At 35.6% G+C, this 23,441-nt stretch overlaps 1 protein-coding gene across 2 annotated transcripts in view; it reads right to left on the bottom strand.

Moving 5' to 3' along the window:
* Window positions 1-1,943: 1,943 nt before the first annotated feature.
* The window catches only part of USP25 (ubiquitin specific peptidase 25), an 89,223-nt gene continuing 67,725 nt past the window's right edge, over window positions 1,944-23,441 (bottom strand). The window contains exons 16-26 of one of the 2 annotated variants that reach the window (XM_042809699.1): window positions 21,968-22,196; window positions 20,401-20,598; window positions 19,663-19,802; window positions 16,685-16,798; window positions 14,759-14,854; window positions 11,310-11,488; window positions 10,378-10,456; window positions 8,668-8,747; window positions 3,833-3,956; window positions 3,004-3,199; window positions 1,944-2,544 (exon numbers count right to left, since the gene is read on the bottom strand). In XM_042809699.1, the coding sequence (XP_042665633.1) occupies window positions 2,372-2,544; window positions 3,004-3,199; window positions 3,833-3,956; window positions 8,668-8,747; window positions 10,378-10,456; window positions 11,310-11,488; window positions 14,759-14,854; window positions 16,685-16,798; window positions 19,663-19,802; window positions 20,401-20,598; window positions 21,968-22,196 (1,608 nt within the window). In that variant the 3' untranslated portion in view covers window positions 1,944-2,371. The remainder of the gene's footprint in view (window positions 2,545-3,003; window positions 3,200-3,832; window positions 3,957-8,667; window positions 8,748-10,377; window positions 10,457-11,309; window positions 11,489-14,758; window positions 14,855-16,684; window positions 16,799-19,662; window positions 19,803-20,400; window positions 20,599-21,967; window positions 22,197-23,441) is intronic. The other variant, XM_042809700.1, reaches the window with a different exon arrangement.

Here is a 23,441-nt window from a genome sequence, read left to right as displayed (position 1 = left end):
CAAAACAGTACTGTCATTACTTCACTGATCGTTTAGATTCATACACAATACTCCAAAGAAATCAAAATAGTAAAATACGTATATATTATACATTTTTATTTACTTCTGCTGCTCTACTGGACAGACCTTTTCAGTTCTCCTCAGAATTCAAGTCATACTCTTAGAAACCAAAAAAATGTAAAATTAACAGAACAGTAAAAATCTTGTCCTTGTTTATGTCCTCGTAACTTAAATATCTTAGCTATTCTTCACAAGTGAAATATTTGCTTCCTGTTTTTACCTTACAAACAGTGTCTTTTCTCCTATTTTTGTCACAGAAGATTACATAGACGCTCTGGTTAACTGTCTCCTTCAGGGTTAGAGAAGAGCTTTCCTTAAAACCTTTCACAAACATTCAAATTCAAAACCTGTTAGCAATAAAGAAATAAAAGCCCTCCTTCGCTTTTAGTTGCTTTCACCATTATTTAAAAAGGCAAAGGACAAATTTTAAATACTCACTGTGTATATAGAAAATACACAGTGATAAGAAGGCATATTAATCAGATTCAAATGAAAGTGCAACAGATACAAAATGTGAAGTCATTTAAAATGCATCTTCAACATTTTCATAAGATGCATTTATTCTTTCGTTGAAAGGTGAAATTTTACACACAAGTAATTTCAGGCCTAAAAAAGGCTTCTGAGTAGTAGTGTGATACTAATAGCTCAGTTTAATACAACAAATGGGTAGATTCACCATTATGAAGCACTTCAATACTGAAAAAGGAAGAGGAAAATACTCTTGGGGGAAAAAAACAAACAAACAAACAAAAACTTTAAAGTCAAGCCTGCATTCTATTTACTATATATTACAATCCATTGTTTTCTCAAGGGTGAGTAATTTTCAAGACTGAAGTTAGCCTTTTCTTGAATGTGATTTGCCCACACTTATTCCCATCACACTTCCAGGTAGTCTGAACTAAATCAATCCTTCCTCCTTCCGCCTTCCCACTTCCCTCTGTTATTTCATTAGCAGAAATTAGAATATTCTCCACTAGAAAGCTTGCAATGTGAAGTTCAGTGCCGCTCCAATAAAGCCAACAAGCAAACATTCACATATTTTACTGTTCTAACATAAAATGTTCTCTAAAACAAGTAAGAATCAAAAGTGTCAGGTAACAAGATTAATTAAGGACACATTAAATTTCTTTCTCCACAAAATAAAAAACATTCATCGTTTAAACTAGACAGTTTCAGTTCTACCAAGCAAGCCCTGCAGATCTTTTCTTTCACTTCCAATAGAAACGTGATTAGGACACACTGAAGATTTCTGAGATACTGTGTTGCATCAATAGCTACACATTTCAAGTAAGGGATTAGTTACGGTTTACCTTCTGGTCACTTACATAACTAAAATACCAGTTTAAAACAAACAAACAAACAAACAAACAAAATCTAATTGCCCCTGAAGATTCACGAAGTTCACTTTTTCAAAATCTTTATTTTCTCTTCTCGAATCAACTCCTAAAAATTTTGTTCAGAGATTGTAATATATTTCTAATGAAAATAGTTTTACTTTTTTTTTTTTTTTTTCCAAGTTTTTTTCTAAGAATAGAAGCAAAGTACCATTACTGTTTTTCTTCAGAAACCAGTCCTTGTCATCAGAATATATGTGGCATAGCCACACACACACACACACACACACACACACAAAAGTGTTCAGGTGCAGTATCATAAAGATCAAAAAAGTATATACAAAAGAAACCCAACCAACAGTGTATAATACTGCAACAGTTTTTCAGTATATTCACATACAGTAATCTCCGACTACCTTCATCTAACTGTCCATAAATCCTGAAGAATCTTGTCTATAAAATTGAGTTACCCATCAATATACTGTATCTCTCCTAAAAATACCCATATTTTACACTAATATACAAGGTATCTGCTTGCAAACACAGAAGTAGCCATAAATAAAACTTTATTCTTTCATTTCATTTACAAGCTACCAAGTACCATGTATTTACACAGCACTGGACACTTAAATTTAGTTGCAGTCACAAAATGATCCAGACAGCTGTTGATAAAGTAAAGGATCTTAAGATAAAAGCAAAGTAATACTGTAACAGAGAAGTGGCAAAAAAAAAGCAGTTTTGCCATAGTTATCAGACTTGCAAGTTGCATCAATTCTGGTTGAAACAACTGAGCGCCATGCGATTCCCAGCTTTAATTGTTTGCAGTCTGGCTAAAATTTGTACAGTCATTTCTCTTTTGCAGTTATTAAAATAAAAAAAGTTAAAAACTATAGCAGCAACAAGCAAACCCTGTGACAGGAAGGCAAGGTTTAAGAACTAAAAAAGTTTATACAATGTGCTCAGGAAGGTTGCAGAATTTATCTTCCATCAGCTGGAGTTCGACTGAGTGACAACATGATTCGGGCATATCTTTCACACAGTTCATGTGTGGAGTAGGAGGGTAACTTTGGCGGGTCATTGAAACCTTTAATCTCTGTAGAACAATCTAGTAGTTTTGGCAGGAAATCTGTCAGCTTTTCTTGCAAGTTAGCTGCAAATGAAAGAGAAGAACACAACCATAAGTTTTTATGTCCACAGGTGCAATTGTCCTCTTCCTGTCCTGCCCCAAACTGACTCTTTTACTTTTTTAATTTTTTAACAGGGATGGGAGCATGAAGAGTTTCACTTGGAATAATGCACTTTCTTCAGTAAATAATGAAGGACACATTGGTTCCTAGGAAGATGTTGGCACAGATACCCCTTCAACGTTTTTCCTTTTGGAAAAAAAAAAATGTTTCCTTTAAGGGCACTGTTTCATATGGAAAATATTGCAGACCTTTATTATTATACACGGAAAAAACTGCTGTTCATTTAGATGTGTACATACTATTCAAAAGCCACGGTAATTCAAAATATGTTACCAAAACACAAAGGATTCAGGCTCCATTCAAGATACAAACCAAGACATTTAAAAAAATAATAAAAATCATGTAGTCTAATAAATACTTACGTTCCATTTCTTGTCCAAGATAGGAACACCAACGATTTCTCATATCTTCCACAGCAACAATATCTTTCTCTTCCATTTCATCCACCAGTAGTAATGGCAAACACGGGACAATAAGCTCATTCATAATGATCAGGCCATTATTTACTTCCTGATCATCTCCTGATTCAAACAGTGCTGCAGCATGTTCATTTAGTTTCTTCATGTACCACCACAAAAAAGAAATTCTTTAAGTATACAGCATTTCACATTTTACCATTCTGTTTTGTTTGCCTTATGGCAAATCTGCAATAACAACTGAGCTTTAATATTCACAGCAATGATACATACATTCTATTAAACCATTTGATCTTGTACTATTCCTCAGGCCACTTCAGTTGATACCTGCCAACTCAACATTTGCAGCTGCTCGTTTTCAAGGCTGAGGTCCTACCACCTGCTCTTGCCTTTTCTTGCTAAGAAACAGGTGACACAATCAAGGAAAAAGCTCGCCATCTGCTGATGCCTTTTTCTAAATATTTGTGTCCCTGTCCAACTGCAGTAACATTGTGAGCTCACCCACCAATACTGTCCACTGTTGCTTTTACCTAGCCCAGACACAGTGGCAGTGAGCACACCACTTAAAGTGATAAACTGATTACTTAAAACAAACACATTCTTTATTTTTACTACATACATTTCTTCCTCTCACCTTTTTCTTATTGAAATCTTCGTAATTTTTAATGAAAGTTTTTTTTGGTTTTTGTTTTTTTGAAAATACAGCAACACTGTCTGATTTGTTTAAGCTAAATGGAAAGTTCAACTTTTGCAGTATATTTCACCCTTCACTTACTAGCAAACATTCTCGTCTGTAGTGAGATATCAGCTCTTCATCATGCCCTCTGTATGGGCCTTTGGACAAGAGTTCTTTGTTATTCTGGTAAGCATAGATAAGGTAGAGCAAGGCTTCCATATAGCTAAAGCAAAGTAAAGAAACGAAGTTGTTAGATGCAAATCCAGGTAACACCTATTTCAAGTTAACTACTGTGTTATTCATAGGACATGTAATTTCACTTACTTGTTTGACTGTAAATCCAACCCTCCCCATCCATCTCTTCATAATATTGCTTTTTCTACCACATTGTTTCTTCTATTGTATACATTAGAACAATGTATTTTATTGTCAGGCTAGATAAACTTGCACATGAATTGTGATCCAAAGCTCACATAAACCTATATCATTTCATCCACTTCAAAAATAGCTTTGGATTAACCTTGAATATACATGAAAGCTTTTTTTTTTTTTTTTTCCCTGCATGCATTTATGTCACATTAGAATTGCCATTACCCTGATAGCATTCTATGCCTGACCAATAAAAATTAACCTAAAAAATAAATTGTGAACTTTCAGCCTCACTAAGTTTTTTTCTGGACTAATGAAATCCAAAGTGATGTATGATGCCACAAGAGCATTTCAAAACCAGAAGTATCTCTCTATTGGCACTTCTGTCTGTAATCTAAATGCAGATAATAAATACATTCCTAACTGGTGAAGGATGAGTAAAAGAAGACCTAAGAACCTAACAGTTAATAAGAGATCTCATCCGCCCTGTTAAATCCCCTCACGCTGCTGCATACCATTTCCAGCTAACACCTTAAGTTGTTAATTCTCTGACTTGCAGAAACCCAGTCATGACAGACAGCCAGAAAAGCAGTTCAGGCAACTATGCTACAAACAAGCAGTTAGATGTGTCGTTTTTATTCAAACAACTAGAAAAATCTAGGGAGAGAAATTTTCTAATGGAGTATTAGAAGAACAGTATATTATACACTCCTAGTGAGAACAGAAGATCAAGGTTAGGGCATAAACTACCAAAACATCAAACTACTAAAAGTAGCTAAAACTTATGTGTGAGCACACAGAGCACATGATACATGAAAAATACATGTCAGAATTTTCCAAAATAGACAAACTCAAGACTTACAGTAAGGCCTCCCAACAAGACAACATAAAAGGAAGGGAAAAGGTTACTTTAAATAGCAGTGGTTACTTAAAGGTTTACTTTCAAATATCACTATTTTTTCGTGTAATCCTAAATATTTCCTACATATATATAATTGCTACTCTCTGTCTTTTTGTCCTCAAAATATAAAACTGCGTCCTCTAAAGCAAGAAGTTCTCTTCTCTATGGTTCTCTTCTCAAGTCTCTCTGCTCATGAAATCTCTCCAAGCCACTAACTAATGCAACTGACTTGACAGCAGAAACATTAATGTAGGAAGACAGTGGAAAACATGACTGCAAGAAACTGGGATTGATGGATACAAAGCTAGAGGAGCCAGACCTTTCTATTCCTTTCCATTCTTGGTTCAGTTATTTGTGAAACTGCAGGCTGAATTAACAGTGTCAACAACTCAGTTGATCCAAATTAAAAACTTGTACTTGGCAGCTGCCTAATTCCCAGATCCTCTTTTCCTGCTCTGTCTGCAAGTTGTGTAATCCTTACCTGAACCAGCAAGTGCTACCTCACAGGAAGGGAAGCCATTTCACATCACTATTATTCTAAAGCCAGGCTCAAATATCTTATATACCTTGAGAGTCCAAGGAATATTACTTTAGCTTAAATTGAGCAAACAGATGCTAGCTTTTCAAATATGAAGTGCATTTAAGTTCCAGTTTGTTAAGTCTGAACTTAAAATGACATACAGAATTATGGAGCTAACTGGGTCTGGGCTTTGGAAAGCACAGGCATGTATAAAAAAAATTTTAACACAGCTTACAAAAAAAAAAAATTGTCAAAACTGAAAAACCATTATTAAAAAAAAAAATTAGAATCCAACTGGTAAGGTCTAGAGTTTGTTTGCTTTTTCAGTCACTACCATAAGAACAAGCTACAAGCAAATGCCCTGCCAAGGTTCTTTAGTTGACTACATTCACCTCACTCACAGCAGTTTCCTACTCAATAGTATAATCAGTGAAGGTATGCCTCAAAGACCCTTTATCTGCAGTGAAAAGGCCTTGTCAACCACCATGAAGGATCATGAGTGAACTACAAAGGTAGGCATGACTCTTAAATCATGCCTACTTTCAGCAAAAAGCTTCAGCAAAAAACATATTCCGGGTAACTTTCAGAAATACTGAGAAACTGTTGTTTCCTTTGCCTTCAAAGTACAGTCTTCCATGCCCAGCACACCAGTAACAACACCTCTAAAAATAAGCTATTAGCATGGTGGAAGGAAAGAGTAAAAACATTCTTAATGTTTGTGTTTGCTTGGCACAGCACCATTAAGAAAATCAGATTCCCTGAGTAAAGGCTGTTTTTTTTTTTTGCTCCACCTAGATATTGAGCACTACAAGACATTAATTGACTTTTCAAGTAAGAAAAGTTTGTCAATTTAGGGAGATGGGTTTCTGGGGAAAAAAAACCAACAAAAAACAAAAAACACACCCTCCAAACAAACCCCTGTTACTGAAGGTCATATCTGAATTATTAAAGTCCATGTTTTCATAACTATTTAAAGCTACAGTTTATGATTTCACAGTTAAGGGAACACCGAAGGAAAATCAAAATAGTTGATCAGTTTAGTCTCATTTTCAGAACATGGACAGTAGCACTGCCCTCTAAAAATATAACAAGTTGTAAACCTCAATAACTACCTCAGGTGTTTGGGAACCAGTAGCTGAAATGCAGCAGCGTAATTTCAGTAGACGCCTTTAAAGTAAGTCAACGGATATTCAATCCTCAAGCATCCCTTAAAGCATGTTTACCTGTTTACCTCTAATCTTAGTGCCTTTATATTAAATACCACTTGAAGTACTTGCGAAATTCCATTTACTGCCAAAGCAAATGAACACTATACCTCCCGGACATGAGTCTGATAATATCATATATTTTTTTTAACATTTCTGGCCAATATCAGAATGCACAACTGGGCATTATAAGCTTGTTTTCTAACTGGTCACTCTAATTTTTCAAATCAACATAGAAACTAGATAGCCAAAACAAAAATACTGCTCAGCACAAACAGAAACCTGTTTGTGGTTTCTGCTTGTTTACCTCCTGCTGGCCCAAGGAGAATATATTACAGTAAGAAGTAGAACAGTGAAAACACTGCAATTTTGTGGCCAAAGCTGTCATTCCTGGAGTTAAGGAACCAGAACTACTTCATGCTTGGAGCACACATGATGCCCAGGAGAAACAGGATTCCTACATATCACACTGATGTCTTTTTTTTCCCTCTGTAAGGGATCCAGCAATACCAGACTGTTTTGTTGGTGTTTTCTTTTTTTTTTTTTTCCAATTAAGTCAGGCAGTCTTCTGACCAACTTTCATATACCAGCTGTTTAATAATAACAAAGTGGGATGTGCCAATTTAGATTATTAGTAAATGTACTAACATTTGCAATGTAGCAAACCAAAATTATGGCTCATTGTGTTAACCACTACACAAACACACAGCTTGTTACAGAAATAAGTATGTTATTATCATTTTGTTTTGTTAGAGCTTTTTTTCTTTGGAAACATACAGAGAACTACGAAGCAATTTGCTACACAACATACAAACAAGAAACTAAGTTTGGCATATAGATACCACAGAATGTCTTGGGTTGGAAAGGACCTTAAAGATCATCTAGTTCCAACCCCTACACCATGAGCAGGGCTGCCCATGGCCCCATCCAACCTTGCCTTGAGTACCTCCAGCAATGGGGCATCCACAGCCTCTCCAGGCAGCATGTGCCAGTGCCTCACCAACCTCTTGAGGAAATTCTTTTCCTAACATCTAATCCAAATCTCCCCTCTTCTATGTTAAAACTGTTCCTCCTTTTTCTATCACTGTCCTCTCATATAAAAAGTCAGTCTCCCTCTAAGAAGCTGCAAGGAAGTCTCCAGAGCCTTCTGTTCTCCAGACCAAACAAGCCCAGCTTTCTCAGCCCTTCTACACAAAGGTTCTCCAGCCCTTTTCTCATTTTCATAGTCCTCCTCTGGATCCACTCCAAGAGCTCCGTATCTTTCTCGTGCTGGGGGCCTCTGGCCCAGAGGCAGTACTCGAGATGAGGCCTTGTAAGGGCAGGAATATATGGGGATAATCACCTCTCCTTCCCTCCTGGCCAGCCCTCCTTTGATGCAGCCCAAGCTACAGAAGGCCTTCTGAGCTGCAAGCACACACTACTTGCTCATGTCAAGCTTTTCATCCACCAGAACTCCCCCATGTCTTCTCTAAACAGCTATTTTCCATGTGTTTTAATCTGTACATGTATCTGGGACTGCATCAACTGAGGTGCGGCACCTTGCACTTGCTGAGCCTCATTAGGCTTGTGTGAGCTCCCTTCTCAAGCTTGTTCAGGTCCACATTTATGTGTACTTATGGTACAAGAGAAGAAAGATTCTTATGTCTGAGGAATACAGAGACCATTCAGAGTAGGAAAGAAGGAGAAAAAGAAGTGCTTGTGGGGCACTGAGAAGAGTTCGTAAGTTGATAAGGGACAAAGAAATGGAGATTAAAAGTAGCAAGTTGCAGGAAACTGATCTAGATGTGAGACTGAAGAAATTAATGAACTGAATAAATTTTAAATACAATGAAGAACACATTAAACAGTTCTTAATTTTAATAATAACTTTTAACTTTATCAGTGTTACATTTTGCCTTCAAATCACTCCATCACATTTGAGTTCTATACTAACACTTACCTCTTTTTTTGGAAAAACTCCAATCCTACCATGAGAAACATGGTTGTTTCCCTGAAATTTCTATAGTCTTGATGCCATCTCTGCATATAAGAAAGGGTATATAGAATTTCATCCACAAACATGAAATACAAGTATTTTACACACTTAGTGCTGAATACCCACAGTAAGTGATAAGGACTCCTATCAAGTTTGTATGATGGAAAAGTCAGTCTGAATCCCCCCTCTCTCAATGAAAATAAGATTCTTAAATTCCTACAATATTTCTAGATGAGTTTCAGGTAGGACTTTTATTAAAAACATAAACAAAACACAGGAATACATTACCACTTGAACTGAAAGGAACACAAGGGTTTTTTTGGAGAACCACAGTCAGAATTATGAGAATCGCTACTTTCCCACCCCCTCAAAAAAGGAAAGGCTAACACTCTGTTTTTCTTCTTTCCATTACGCACAGTTCTTTACTCAAAAAGTGAAAGAAAGCTTACATATAAACTGAATATTAAATTTCATTTAAGGAAGACATAGAAAATGCCTGAACACGCTGAATGCCCTAAATGGCTTGTATAGCTTGTTGAGTACTTGAGACTGTGGTAATGCAAAACATTTATCTTGCTGCATCACCACTTATACAAAGTGACTACTAATACACTTTACAGGTGACTGCCCCACGAGAAAAGAATGTCTTTTTTGCAGTTGGTTAACCAGCTTTTAATCATTCATTAATAGTTAAGTAAGGGACAACATACCGTAATACATAGTCACCTACATATTCAACACAAAATGCATGAGAAAGGTTCTATGAAATGTCAGTCCCATATTGGATAATCAGATACAGTCCTCAGAGTAATCACCAACTATCTGCCTCAGGAAGGTGGCATGCATCTGTAAGGGAAGAAGATTCCTCCCACTCCCTTATTGCCTCAAGAGGGCAAGATTATTCCCATAGTCCTCCTGAACAAGCTGTTTTGGACCTACAAATTGGTTACAGTGAGGTTTAAGTGGTGCATTGGAATCTGCCCAGGATATAAATAAGGCCTTTTCAGAGGCCTTAATGAACAGTATCACACAGAATTGGAACTCATGTAATAATGACACCTACAGATTTAGCTTTAAATATGAGATGAAGTGTTTTGCTAAATATAAGTCAAACTTGTATCATGTCTGCAATTTACTCCATTCTTTTTTCAAAGTTTTTTTTAAGTATCAAATTGAAAATGTATGGTCTTAGCAAATGAAAGAACCTAGAGAAAGATGCTAGTAAGAGAATGGGAGTGGCTACAAAAAAAGCTGGACAAAAAACACAAATGTGACCCTGAACCTTGTGACCCATTTCTCTAAATGTTTAAGGTTGGCCTTAGATCCTTTTCATTCCTTCAACTCACAGCAGTTTCTGACTAGAGAAAGCCAATTGGCTCGTATGGTGTTAAATTATGAAATACTGTTAGTGACGTCAAACCATGTTAAGGAGTATGGACAGAATCAACATTGGCATTTATCTGTGGCTCAAGTCAAATTTGAATTTGAAATTACAGATGTGGAAAAAATGGCTTTAGATCAACTGGTCAGAGCAGCTTTCCTAGAAATAAATAATGTTTCAGGAACTAGTTTCATCTTCTCAGTGTAGGACAAAAAGAAATTTGCTAACATAAACTCAACTTACTGATAATTATTTGAAGTTACAGTTTAACTTACAGCATAAGAAATACTGACCTCATATTTCTCCATGTTTACTTCATCCGGCTTTATCATTTCAAGCTTAGCTTGAGCAACCTTCATTATGTTACGGCACCTTATAAAAAGCCACAAGATATCATGAAAAAGAAATTTTCAAAAATATCATCTATACAAAAACAGCAAACTCAAGCAGTTTAGAGTACAGCCTTACACAAACCAGCATGGAAACATTGTGAAAAATCTGCTTTCTACTATGCCCTGCATAATCAGCAGAAGGCATACTTTTCTAGTACATGTGATGCACAGCCATGCCATTTAAGAATTACTTCCTGTTTTACTAACTAAACTGTTGCATTACTCTTTTTTTTCCTGTTTTTTCAAATTTGAAGTTCAGGTGGCTTGAAGCTCCCCAACTCTCATTTTGTGAAAATAACATTAGAGGATTAGAACCAAAGATTTAACAGCTGTCAGGAGTCAGACTAACACTCTCTACCTGACATTTTTTATTTTGTTTTATAAGTACATGAAATTTCAAGTATAGAAGACATCGTCTTGCATTCAAATAAGTTATTCATCTAGTCTGATGTCTCATTTTAAGAGATGTCAGGCTTTGTTTTCTACTGCTGAGCTTTGGGCCACTGAAGAAACAGAGAATTCACAGCCTTAAGTGCTCCAAAACATAGGTACAGAGAACTGAATACAATTAGGAGCAACACTAAGGATTTTTCCTTACTTCCTACCAATAAAAACCCAACTTCTTGCTTATTCTTTTTATAGAGATTTTTATAGAGAATAAAACTTTTATAAAATTATTCTTCTACGCATTTTATACTTTCAAGCTATTAACTAGAAGATAAAGCCAAACGTACAAGCTGTTCTTCTTTTCTCTACATGCATATCTGAATATAAAAGTGTCTTTATACAGAACTCACACAAACACAGGAAGAGAGACATGCTGATCTTATTACCTTTCATCAAAGCTAAGATTGTGATCTCCAAACTGTTCCAGTAACGTTCTCTCAATTATCTTCTTTGGTGCCTGGTTTTGGATGAAGTAAACTATTGCATGACGCAAACGGTAATCACATTCAGGTGGTGGATCTTCCTGGGCTAGTTTTAGCAGACGTGTATATTCCAACTTAATTGCCTACATAATTTTAAAAACATACGTTATTCTTTCTGGCTTTTAACTCAGCCTTTTCAGATACTAGGAATAATTCATGTCCATGGCCCACTGACTACAAAAGAATTTTAACAATTGCATATCCGACCCTTGTAAACAGTCTCAACTACAGTAAAAAAAAAATAAACAAATGGCAAAGCTGCTCCTGCCTCTCCCTAACTAGGGCTACCAAAACCCCAAGTGGACCTGTACTTCAAAAGCAATCCCAGCCCTTCCCTATATCACCCTCAGAGAAGGTTTATCTGGTCCCTAAAGAGGGACATTAAGCATGAACTGTCCTAAAGCAGTATAACAGACATTTCATTTTAAGGATTTTCCCAGAAGTACCCCTAATACATAGTTGAAATGCAAATACACAAATAAATTATAGGTAATGTTTAATGAACGTGTGAGATATTGAAAACAGTAAGTCAGAATGGAAATCATTGTGCAATAAAAATCGAGTTGCATGATTTCTACAGAAAATACTTCAATATGGTCAGTGTTAGCCTCCCATAAGGCAAGGACAGACTCCTCACTGAGTATTTTAGGCCAACTTTAGAGCTTATAGGAAGAGATTCCTTTGTCAGCACATTAGATTTTAAGAAGTCTCATCTGTTATGTTCATTAGAAATTATCCATTGAAACTACACAACACAACCAAGAGCAACAAGAAAAATAATTAGAAAAATGGTGACAAATCTTAATATACTCCACAATTTCTCTCTCAAAATACGCAGGTGATCAAACTGCTGGCTAACGTTACTACCAATTTGAAAGAAATAACACAGCAGCTTCACACATTAGTAGTTTCAATACCATATACAGACAAAATAAAGCTACAAACCAGGCAGAAAATGCCCTATTCCATATTACAAATCCCTGGCAGTAAAATATTTCTTTACATTTAAATATTGGAAATTTGGGCTACTAAACTTTACCAAGAAACACTGTGTTTTGAGACTGAACACATGAATAGGATACTATTCATGTGGACTTAAACAGAGAGTGTGTGGAGAGCTTCAAAACTTAAAAGAACATTCTGCATTCATATTCATATTTTTACATCCTAATGATATGTATTATTATTAAAAAAGAGATTTGGAGAACCAATGATAATTATCAAAAGTCACACATAAGTGTTTCTATTATCTTGCATCATAAGACATTCTACCATTAGAAAACAGACACAGATAACTAAGTTACTAAAGCCGCTTTTCTGAGGTTGGCACAAAACAAAAAGCTATTGCTATTTTGCATTTAATTCTTCAGAGAATTACTCAAACAGGAAAAAGGCAAGAAAATTTAGATTTTCAAATACATATTTAGAAAAAAGTCAAATGTTATGCTACAGATTCATGAATTCTATATACTGAAAAGAAGAAAACTAAACCAGTATTATTCGTTTCAACAAAATACAGGAAAAAGTATAATAAGCTTTAGGATTCTCACTAAGAATTATATATAAAAATCTTAAGGCAAACATACTGCAAGGAACGGTGAATGAAGTTTAGATAAATATGACTGATCAATAAAGATCTTAGCTGCTTTGCAATAGGTTAAGTCTGAAGTCTGAGAGGTAAAGTAGGAATCAAACTTGGGCAGTAACAATGACCCTCATTAATTGGGTTTTACCTGCATTACACTTCAATAAGGACATCATAGAAATAAACCTCAGTCTTTGTAAGCACTTGTTATAAAAAACAAACACGTGAACAAAACCAGAGCATAGCAGTATAAAAATATCACAGAATCTTTCTGATAGTAATTGTAAGAAATAGGAGGGGTTTTCACCTAATACATTTCAAAATATTAAACCTGGTACTAAGTAGAATCACTTCATCTGCGAATATCCAGACTAATGTATTACTAAAAATGTAGCATGTTTCAGCAGTGCTAAGTTGCTTTGAACAGGATTCAGCAGAAAGTTGAGTAAGCAGACTTCTACTCTCCAACAACATAGTTTAGTTTTAAAAACACTTCCTCAAAGACAAATTTTGCCCCTAACCTCCACACTTCCACTGAGATTTTCATCAGGAAGCTTTCATCATCAAAACACACTTCACATTGAAAATAAGTAAATCAATCAGTGTAATTAACCTTTCCAAAAAATGTCTGGTTTGATAAGACCAGCATGGGTTTTTTGTTTTGTTTTTCAATTAAAACAGCTTGTCATTAAGTGAGAAATTCAAAAACACAGCACTGAATCCCAAACAAAACCCATTTCATTAAATAAAGGCTATGGCAGTTGTCTCTTCGATGCCTGACGGTGGGCATGTTTAACAGAGACAAATGCAACATGGTCATAACACTTCACAAAATATCCATTAAAAAAAACATTAAAAACACACAAACAAACATAAGATTTAAATTTTTCCATTGCAAAGGATTATAGAGGTGGTTTGAGGTTTTTTTTTTTCCTTTGGCCTTTTTTGGGAGGGAGTTTCAAATGTTTTCTTTCAGTATAACTGTACCATAAAAATTCAATAGAAAACAGTGCTACTCAAGGACAGGCAAGAAACTTTTTCATCTCCTCCAGCAGATAAAAATAAAGCATCACATTTGAGAGGATTCTACAACATGTCAAAGTAATTCCCTTTTTATACTCTGAAAACTCAAAAAATTACAAGCTAAATTGTTCAGAAGTTTGTGTATTTAATAAAACTAATGCATCTTTTAATCTATTTAGCGTGTAGACTAACAAACACAATGAGTGTAACATCCAATTCCCAGTAATAAAACTCTGCACAAATAAACTGTATTGACATCAAAACAAAAGAATATGATTTTGATCTACTAAAAAATCTTTTAAGGACAACACAAGAACATTTCTGCTAATATGACTAAACAAAAAACAAGTGACTAAACACTGGTGTGCCTTGGTGAAAACACTGAAGTCCCAAACAGTCTTTGTTAACATAACACTTTTTGTTATGAACAGGGGAAAAAAGTAAATATTCTTATTGATTACCCATCCAGGTTTCTTGCTACTTGTGGCTATTATTAAGAAGTAAAATAGAAAAAGATATGTAAGCTTTTGAATTCAAGGCAGCACATTGCTAAATGAAGATGGAAATAGCTACAGACATTTCTCCCTAGCAGAGATTATAATATAGTAATATTTAAATGGAAGACTGATGCCATAGAAGAATACTTATATATGCTGGAACAGTCTTAATATGCATTGAAGGGTGGAGGAAAAAGGTATATCTAACAAAAAAAAGTCAGAGAAAAAATTGAAAATGTTAGTTGTACCTTAAAGAACCCTGCTTCTGGCCCACACCTGTCATAAACATTCCTGGCTTTACCTATAGCCATGATAATACCTTGCATGTTCGGGGTCAGCATGACCTGCCATAAGGGATTTAAGGTAAAAGTTTGGAATGATTAATATTTTGAGTTTTAAATTCAATATGCTTTTAGTCTCATGCAAGATAAAAAAGCAACTTAATGCATGCATACACTGAAACGGCACGTTTCAATACAAAAACCGTTGTGCATGTTCTGCAAATCAATCACAGCATGTGTATACACTTCTACTGCAAAACATACGACTTAAAGGAAGCTTAACAAAAACTGAACAAGTGTGTCAAGTACAATTTGAAAAGTACACGGTCAAAACTTCCAAGGAAAGGAGCATGCACTGGTTCAGCATTAGTATCCATCAGGAATTTCGTACTGGCTGAATGCTACCACATGGCCACCAAAGGATAAAATAAACTGCTTCAGATAATCATCCAATCACACTTCATATACACTAGACACAAACAAATGAACTACACTTCGTGTATTGCATATATATTTCAACATCAAAGTAAATGGACTCACTGCTACAATCACAATTGGTTCCAGAAGCATTTCCAGACAAATTTTTTAAATAAAACCAAAACATTTAACAAACACAAAACCAAACATAACACACACATCTCACAGCCACTCACATCAGTTAAGCACAAATATGATACCTGCAGGATACTCAGACAGGCCTTTTCTCTTTGATATCTGTGAGCAAGGAAAAACACTCCTTCCTTCCCTGCCCACAGTCTAGCTAACACAACTGGCACAGCAACAAAAGCTGGCCTTCAAGACAAGAAGATGAAGAGCCCTAAACCCTCCAGAAGAGTTTCCCCACACATAAGAACAGCATTAAAAAAGCAAATATGCTTACAAAAGAAACAGTAAAATTATGCAGCAAGTTAGCACCCTCTGGAAAAGGAGTGGCATGTGGACAAGAGTGCCTCAAAAATGAAAAAAGGCACATCTTTAAAGGTAGAGACTGCACACTTGTGAGAAGACTCAGTGCGATGATGGCATTTAAATCATTTTATCATCCCCCACTCTTAGTTGAATTGCTGATAATTATGGGACAGAACTTCCTGAAATATCCTTTTATGCACCAAAGCAAAAGCTTCTCACAGCCCACCAATAACACATGCCCAGATAGCCAAGAATATGGGCCGCATCAGATCTAACCCCAAACCAAAACAAACACGGAATACGCAGCGTTAAGGCAGAACTGACCCTGGCTGTGCTGCTTTCTGTTGTTAAAGTAGGCCAGAAGAAAGTACTGTTTCCTGAAAGAATGAGATTCTACCATCTGTTCCTCAAATAGTATCAGGGACACTTACCACTCTGGGTCTGAACTGCAAAAAACCCACCAATTTACTTTTTTAAGCTTGGGAAAAAAGTCACTTCCAGCACTCATATCAATTTCAGATTAGTTGTGTGGATAATTAAATCCTCAAAGTCTAAAAAGCTTAACATTGGCAAATAAAAGATTGGACTTGAACATTACCTTTATCAGACTGACAAGAAAGCACAAACATTAACAACACCACTCTCTATCCTGATATTCTTAAAATAATGCAATAGTCCACAGGCTACCACTAGCATTTCAAGGATTATCTGGCCTAGCACAAACATTCAACTTCCACAGCTAAAAAGACAAATATACCTCCAGTGTACACAGCACCATGCAAAGCGTGCCCAATTAGAGTAGCTAGTGCTTTCCTTTCATACTTCATTACAAATTAAGACATCGCTATGGTTACAAATTGTTAAGCATATCGTTATGCACAAATTTGTTAGGTGTCATGATGTGCAAACATGCCAAAAATTCTCATCAGGCAGCACAAGAAAGCACCAAGTAGGAGCGGTGCACACAATTGCAATCAAATGTACCTCATCGTCATAACCCCCCTCCTCTGACTCAATCACAAAAGTCCCTACATCAGGAATCGCCACCTCTACAACTCGCTGGTTAGGAGCTGGTTGAGCTGAGGCATTATGAGAGCTCTGCAGAAGAAAATTATGATCAGTATGTGTGTTGGGAGGGGGAATCACACAGCAGAGAAAATCACAAGCTAACAGGCTGATCAAATAAAATGAAATGCACTTCAGAAGTACATTTCTGACAAAAATGATGAATATATATTCTCTAGTTACTTACAGTTTACTTTAAGTAACACATTATACAATTAAAATAGAATTATAAAAAAAAAAAAACATTTTTTTCTTTATTCACTAATTACATCTTCATAGCCTAATATGCCACTATTGCAGCTCTGCAGCAACAGATTCAAAGCATTTTTAAAGGGATGAGTCTGTGAACCACCATTTATTTTCATACTGTCATATCCTCCACCAAAAAGTTACTAAATATAACCAAGGTATCTGAAGAATTCATGCTAAGAAATGGCAAAAAGTCAAAGGCTAACAATTTCTGATGCACTGGAAAAAAAACCACAAAAAGCCTCTAGCAATTAAGGTATTAGAAAGAATATATAAAGGTGGGTTACACTCAAAAGGTCTGTTTTTTAGAGAAATAACTGCACAGAGATACAAAGGAAGATGTGTTAGTCACTGAAATTCTTATGTTAACACAAGCTTGTAAAGAACGGAGATGATTTCAGCTACTGCAGTCTATCATTTTATGATCGCCAGTTTACAACACTTGCAGCACTTCAACTCTAATCTAAGCAATCACGGAGTGCAGAAAGAATTCTGTGCTGCTGTTCTACAGCAATCATAATGCCTTTATTTTCTAAGAAAAATTCCAGAAACGCACACAGTATCCATTTACACCACCCAACACTGCAGAAATACAAAGGAAGACTGCAGAGAAACAAATAGAAAGAACAAAGGGCAGAAAATGGACACAAATGATCATGTGGCAAGTAACCAATAATTCTGTTGTATGTTCTGATGTTGTTTTTCCTTTTTCTAAAATATACAAACAAAAAGTGGAGGAAAGGGATATGTGACTGCACATCAGAATGAAGATGAAAGTAGAACAATTAAAGAGTATGATGATACATTCCAAAGGAAGTATAGTTCTATCTAATCTAAATTCAGGTAAACAGAGGGTAGCTCTTATCCATTAACAGAGGTGCCTCAGATTACCTAGGAAGCAGCTTTATATTTTAAAAGCATAATGTCTCTAAATAAGAGAGTTTGTGGGATTTTGGTTTGTGTTGTTGGGTTTGTTTTGTTGGTTGTTTTTTTGTAGGTGTTCTTTTTTTATTTTTTTTTTTTTCTTTTTGCTTTTGAAGAACCATTCCCTTTGTTGCAGAACAAGGCAGTAGAAATCAGAATAACTGGGATAAGTAGGCCTGTATCTGCCTTACTCAGCAGTTTCCCAGCCACTATCTTGCAAAGATCTAAGGTGATGATTGTATACAACACTGAGCCTAAACAGAGAAACTTGACCCATGGAATCAGGTTTCTAAGATTCTTCCAAATCCCACCAGAAGGATACCCAGAGACCTTAGAAAGAGGATAGCATCAGGCAAGACATTTTATGCCAACCTGGATATCCGCATGGCTACTCCGTCAGAGATCATCCATACTACCACAGAGCTAAGTATAAGAGGTATTAACATAAGAGGTAACTCATATTAAACAGGCTCCCATTTCACTGGTCTCTGCTCTGAGAACTCAACAAAGCCAAGTATGCAGTAGCTTAAATTATTAGTGGTAGAGTACATCTTAACGTATGATTAATTTCCCTGCTGGTTTTGATTTTGATTTAGCAGAGAAAGCATGCTCCTTTGTTCTCACACCACAGGAAAAAAGGGATAGAATACATTTCAGGTAGAAAAGTTAACAAGTTGTCACATAATTTTCAACAGCTTTGAAAAATTTTCCTGCTGGCCCCAAAGCTATCTGGGCCCAGACTGCTTTTGTTTAAAGAGAACATGTACCAGAATTTAGGAAACATATTTGACATTTTGAGCATATCTAAATTGTTTGTATCACTACGTATCACTATTTGTTACTAGCTGTGTCCAAACAAGCCATACTATATATTTTGCATGTCTCATTCCATGGTATATGCTTCCAAGTCAGACAAACATATTTCTTTAAAAGATATGTTTTTTTTTTTCTGGCAAATAAATTGGCTATTCATATACAGAAGCAAGACACACTTGCTGAAAGAAAGAACTTAAATGTTTCTCTAGCAGCTCATGAAGCAGTTAATTTCCAATTTCCAATCAGTATTTATTCAGACATGAAGTGAAAACAGTATCACCCAACAGTAATTCTTATTAGCATTATAACATATACATCTGCTTAATCACAAAGTTAATTTTCACAAACTTGTAATTTGCACTAAAATTACAGAATACTGCTGAACTAAGAGTTTTATCATATTACAAATTTTTTGACCATTTTTGAACTTTCTTCCATAAACATAATATTCAGAAAAAACTATCTGAAAGCTATTTTAAATTCCATAGCTCTTTCAAGATAACTCACATTCTCAAATTACTCTGGTAAAAATCAGTGTTTAAAACAGCATTTCTCAAGTGGTTTATATGGAATGTCAATGTTAACTCCTCAAAATAAATTGAACCACCTAACATTTTGAAAAGTTGTTTGATGGCGGGGCAGAAATATGACTGTCATCTGAGCAATATACAGCACTCTCAGCAAGTACTTCCATCACAGAGAGTACACCTTCTTACAGTATTTTACTTCTGTGTTCATTGACATAGTATACGCTTTCTGGATGGACTTGTAGTGTTCAAGAGGCCCTGAAGAACAAATATATTTTCGCTCATTTTTGTTTTTCTCCCCCTCCCCCTCACCTTTGAGCAGCTATCATCCTTTGCACTTGCAAAATAAAAGAGTTACTTCAAGCTTAAAAATATCCTCACCGTATCCATTATAGCTTCTGGACTTCTATCTTCTTGTTCAGCTAAAGCTTTATTGATCGCTTGTACAGAATCTTCTTTTAAGTGCTTTGAAAGATCAGTTCTTGATGGCTGTTCTAAATATTCTGGTTCTCCTGCTTGAACTTAGTGACAGAAATAAGATAATTCCATACGTTAACAGAAGCATGAACTCTAAATTCAGCAGTTTTATTTGGATCATCATCACACAGATAAGGTAACCCACACAGAAGATGCAGGTAGGTCACATCATTCACAGATCCAACATTTCGTCAGTCTGTGCCTTATGACATTTTGAACATTTTCATATAAATTGACTCACAATTTTACATTAGGAACAATGATACCTGCACTGACTAGAGATCATTAAAGCTTGAGTAAGGGATGATCAATCATGTTAGGGACAACTGAGAAAATAAATGAGCATCTATGTAGATTTTAGTAGTACACTAAATGATCCGCAGACAATTGAATTCCAGATATATTTTCACTTTGCAAAATAATCACGAAATAAAAAATGAGCACAAAACTGGGGGAGAAAAGGCGAAGATAAAGAAACAGAAGACAAAAACATAAAAATTCAGTTACCTTGATCAGGTAAATAATTAAAATTCAAGATTACACAAATTAATACTTCTTCCCTTTTTAAGCAGCTAAACAATTTATATGCAAACCAATGATTTTTCATTCTATTCCTTTTACAAACAAGTAGAAACAGCTAACCTGGAGCAGGTGAGGGTGCTGGAGCTCTGGGAATCTGAGATAGCAATTTTTCCTGCTGTGCTTTCTGAGCAAGTTCTGCATCCCATTCTTCAAGTTCTTTTTCAAAACGTTTATTGTCTTCCTTAACATAATCCCTTAGATCAGAAGGTAGTGTGTCCATTCCTACAAGTACCTGCCCCGTTTCTTTGTTAAACTCCTCTGTAGTAAAATACAAATTATATTTCAGACAAAAAATAGGGAGAAAAATATAGATGTCAAATTTTCTCAAGTGAATTACTTAAAGCATGTAATACTACATCAAATCTCTCAAACTGTCTTACTTTTAATTTTTCTCAACATTTATTGGGCACTCTTCTACTAATAGAACATATTGCTATTGCTCTTTCAATCTTCGGACAAATTCTCAGGCATCATCAGATCATTACTACTTTGAACAATAAGACTTCTGGACATCCAGAGGTCCCTTTCAATCCCTATGATTCTGTAATAGTATATCAAGTACTGAAGGATTAATCCGCTTTAACTCTTCCCCCAGTTCCCCCCCCGCCTCCAAATTACTACAGAGCTCATAAAGCTGATAGCTGCAAGTCTACCATTAACCTGGTAGCATAGAATCATCAAGGTTATTATCAGTTTTCATTTAAAAACTGAACAAATGCACGTTCTAGCATTTAACTCCATGAATAAAGTGGAACATAAAGTTTTCAGTCATCTGTTATTGAGAGTGAGGAAGTACTGTAACAGGCTGCCCAGAGAAATTTTGAATGCACCTGGAGGTGCTTAAGGCCAGGTTGGATGGGTCCCTAGGCAATCTGATCTAGTACCTGATCTAGCAGCTGGCAATTCTGCCTGTGTTAGGGGGGCTGGAACTTGATGATCCTTGAGGTCCCTTCCAACCCAAGCCACTCTATGATTCATTCTACAGTTCTATGAATCTGACCATTTTCAATGAGACTCCTAACAAATGTTAACAGGGCCTATAAATATCATACTAAGGAACTTTCCACTCCCTCCCAGTATTTTCACAAGAGCCTTATAATCACATATAACTACATAACCTGAAAAAAGAAAAATCAAAATCCATACGTTACTTTAGTTTAACATATGGTTGGTGGTGGGTCTATATAGGGATATATTTCAATACCCTGCAAAAAGTGTGATGCTTCCACTCTCCAATAAAGTTCATGTGAGTCCCAGAGCTTATGAAGAAAAGAAGATTTTAATGTCAAGGATCACTTTACATTTCCTTATTTCTATTCTACTTCAGGAGATAACACCTCCAAAACACTGAGCATATGATGATCCAAAATCTTCAGAAATTAGCAAACTTAGTTAATTTTGCTCTCTTAATAACACAGGAACACTGCAATTATCTCTATTAACCTGAAAATTGAAAATAAATTATTTAATCTGTAGAAGCAATTTCACTGACAACTGTGACTGTAAATTGAACTTTCAATAATTTTTAAAGCTGTTTCGAAGATCTGGAAATCCACCAGGAAAACGCTCTTCTTGTAAATGCATTCAGTAATTCTATATCATGCTGAAAACACAAGCACTATGTTACCTTCTATCAAGTACTGTTCCTTATCATTGATATACATCAAACAGTATGCACTGGCATTCCTGTAACCACCAAAAGAATCCCGTTCCAACTCTTCCCAAGTTGACTTTGTCACAGAAATGTCATTGTACTTCATCCATCTGTTCTGATGGTGGTCATAAATATATGCCCAGTAATGTCCTGCATTGGCTTGACCTTCATGAACCAACACAGCATGCAATCTATAAGGAACCTAAGAAAACAAACAAAATATCATCAAACTGTCCTTGTCAGCATTTTGTTCTGACTATCCATCAATAATAATTGCTACATTAAAAGTAACAAAAATAAACAGGATCAAAATATGACAGCGAAAAACCAAAAAGCTAAAATCAGCAAACCATTATGCAAAATAACTTTGAGTTATTTGAGTTACCATTATGAGCTAAAAGCTTAAGCACATGAGCAAGCCTGCAGAAGAAATGTCTGCTCTGCTATCTTTACTGCAAGACAACCTCTTCTGTTAATTTCTTAAATATTCGTACTATTCTTGTATCTCCAGAAAGTATCTTGTATCTCTAGACTAAGTATGTCAGTCTTGTGCATATACAGTTTGTTCGAGTTCTGACCCAGTAACTTTATTCTCAATTTTGTAAGGTATATGTGAATTCAAGGTAATAATCTTCATGCTTTCTATGTGCTATAAAGTGATTTTATTTAAAGGAGTAACTGGGACTTTTAGTACTTCCATTTCCAAAGAGTAAAATTCTTCCAGTGAAAATTACAACTGTTCTTCTTGTATGTCAAATGTATCATTACAGCACAGCAAAGAGAAGGCTGGAGCACACAAATAGATCCTCTCTTTATCCTCCTGCAGAGAAGGAAGATGATTTTTTGGACCAGTGTAAAAAGTATCACAGGTTACACGTGCTCATTGACAAGTAAGAGGAATGAAATACTCAGCTCCTACTTAAGTCATTGGAAATTTGAAGAACAAAGAGTAGAATGAGTGCTTCCTTACTTAGAAGCTTTTTATAAGTATCTTAGTGATTGGCCTATTTTAACCTCCTGAAACAGTACATGCAACATAATAGAAAAAACTAATCTTCCCTGCTATGCCTGAATGATAGCAGCTTAGCTAGGGTGAAAAACCTGACAACTTTTATTGCAGTAAAAGTCTGTATTGTGGATAAAACAGCTACTTAAAAAGCTGTAGTAATTTTTTTTTTATTATTTCATTTAAGCACCAAAGTAATCAGTAAACCATAAATACACATCCAACTATGACTTAAACTCCCTGAAGTTATTTTTTACCTCATTATTCTTTTTCAGACTATATGGAAATGCTGAAGATTTTGCAACCGCCTTTGAACTGTAAAGCTGGCTGACTGCACTGCAGCTGAAGTCAAACAGACTGTCATCCCAGAGACCAAACCACATTGTAAATCTCTCAAACCCAAGAAGAAATTCAAGCAAGTCCTTAAATCTGAACGTGCTG

This window comes from Centrocercus urophasianus, unplaced genomic scaffold (assembly GCF_019232065.1).
Source record: "Centrocercus urophasianus isolate 14NV4802_14NV808 unplaced genomic scaffold, USGS_Curo_1.0 seq_12, whole genome shotgun sequence".
In the NCBI taxonomy this organism is placed as follows: Eukaryota; Metazoa; Chordata; class Aves; order Galliformes; family Phasianidae; genus Centrocercus; species Centrocercus urophasianus.
Note: the sequence above shows the minus strand (reverse complement) of the source record. Positions and strands in the feature narration are given on the sequence as shown.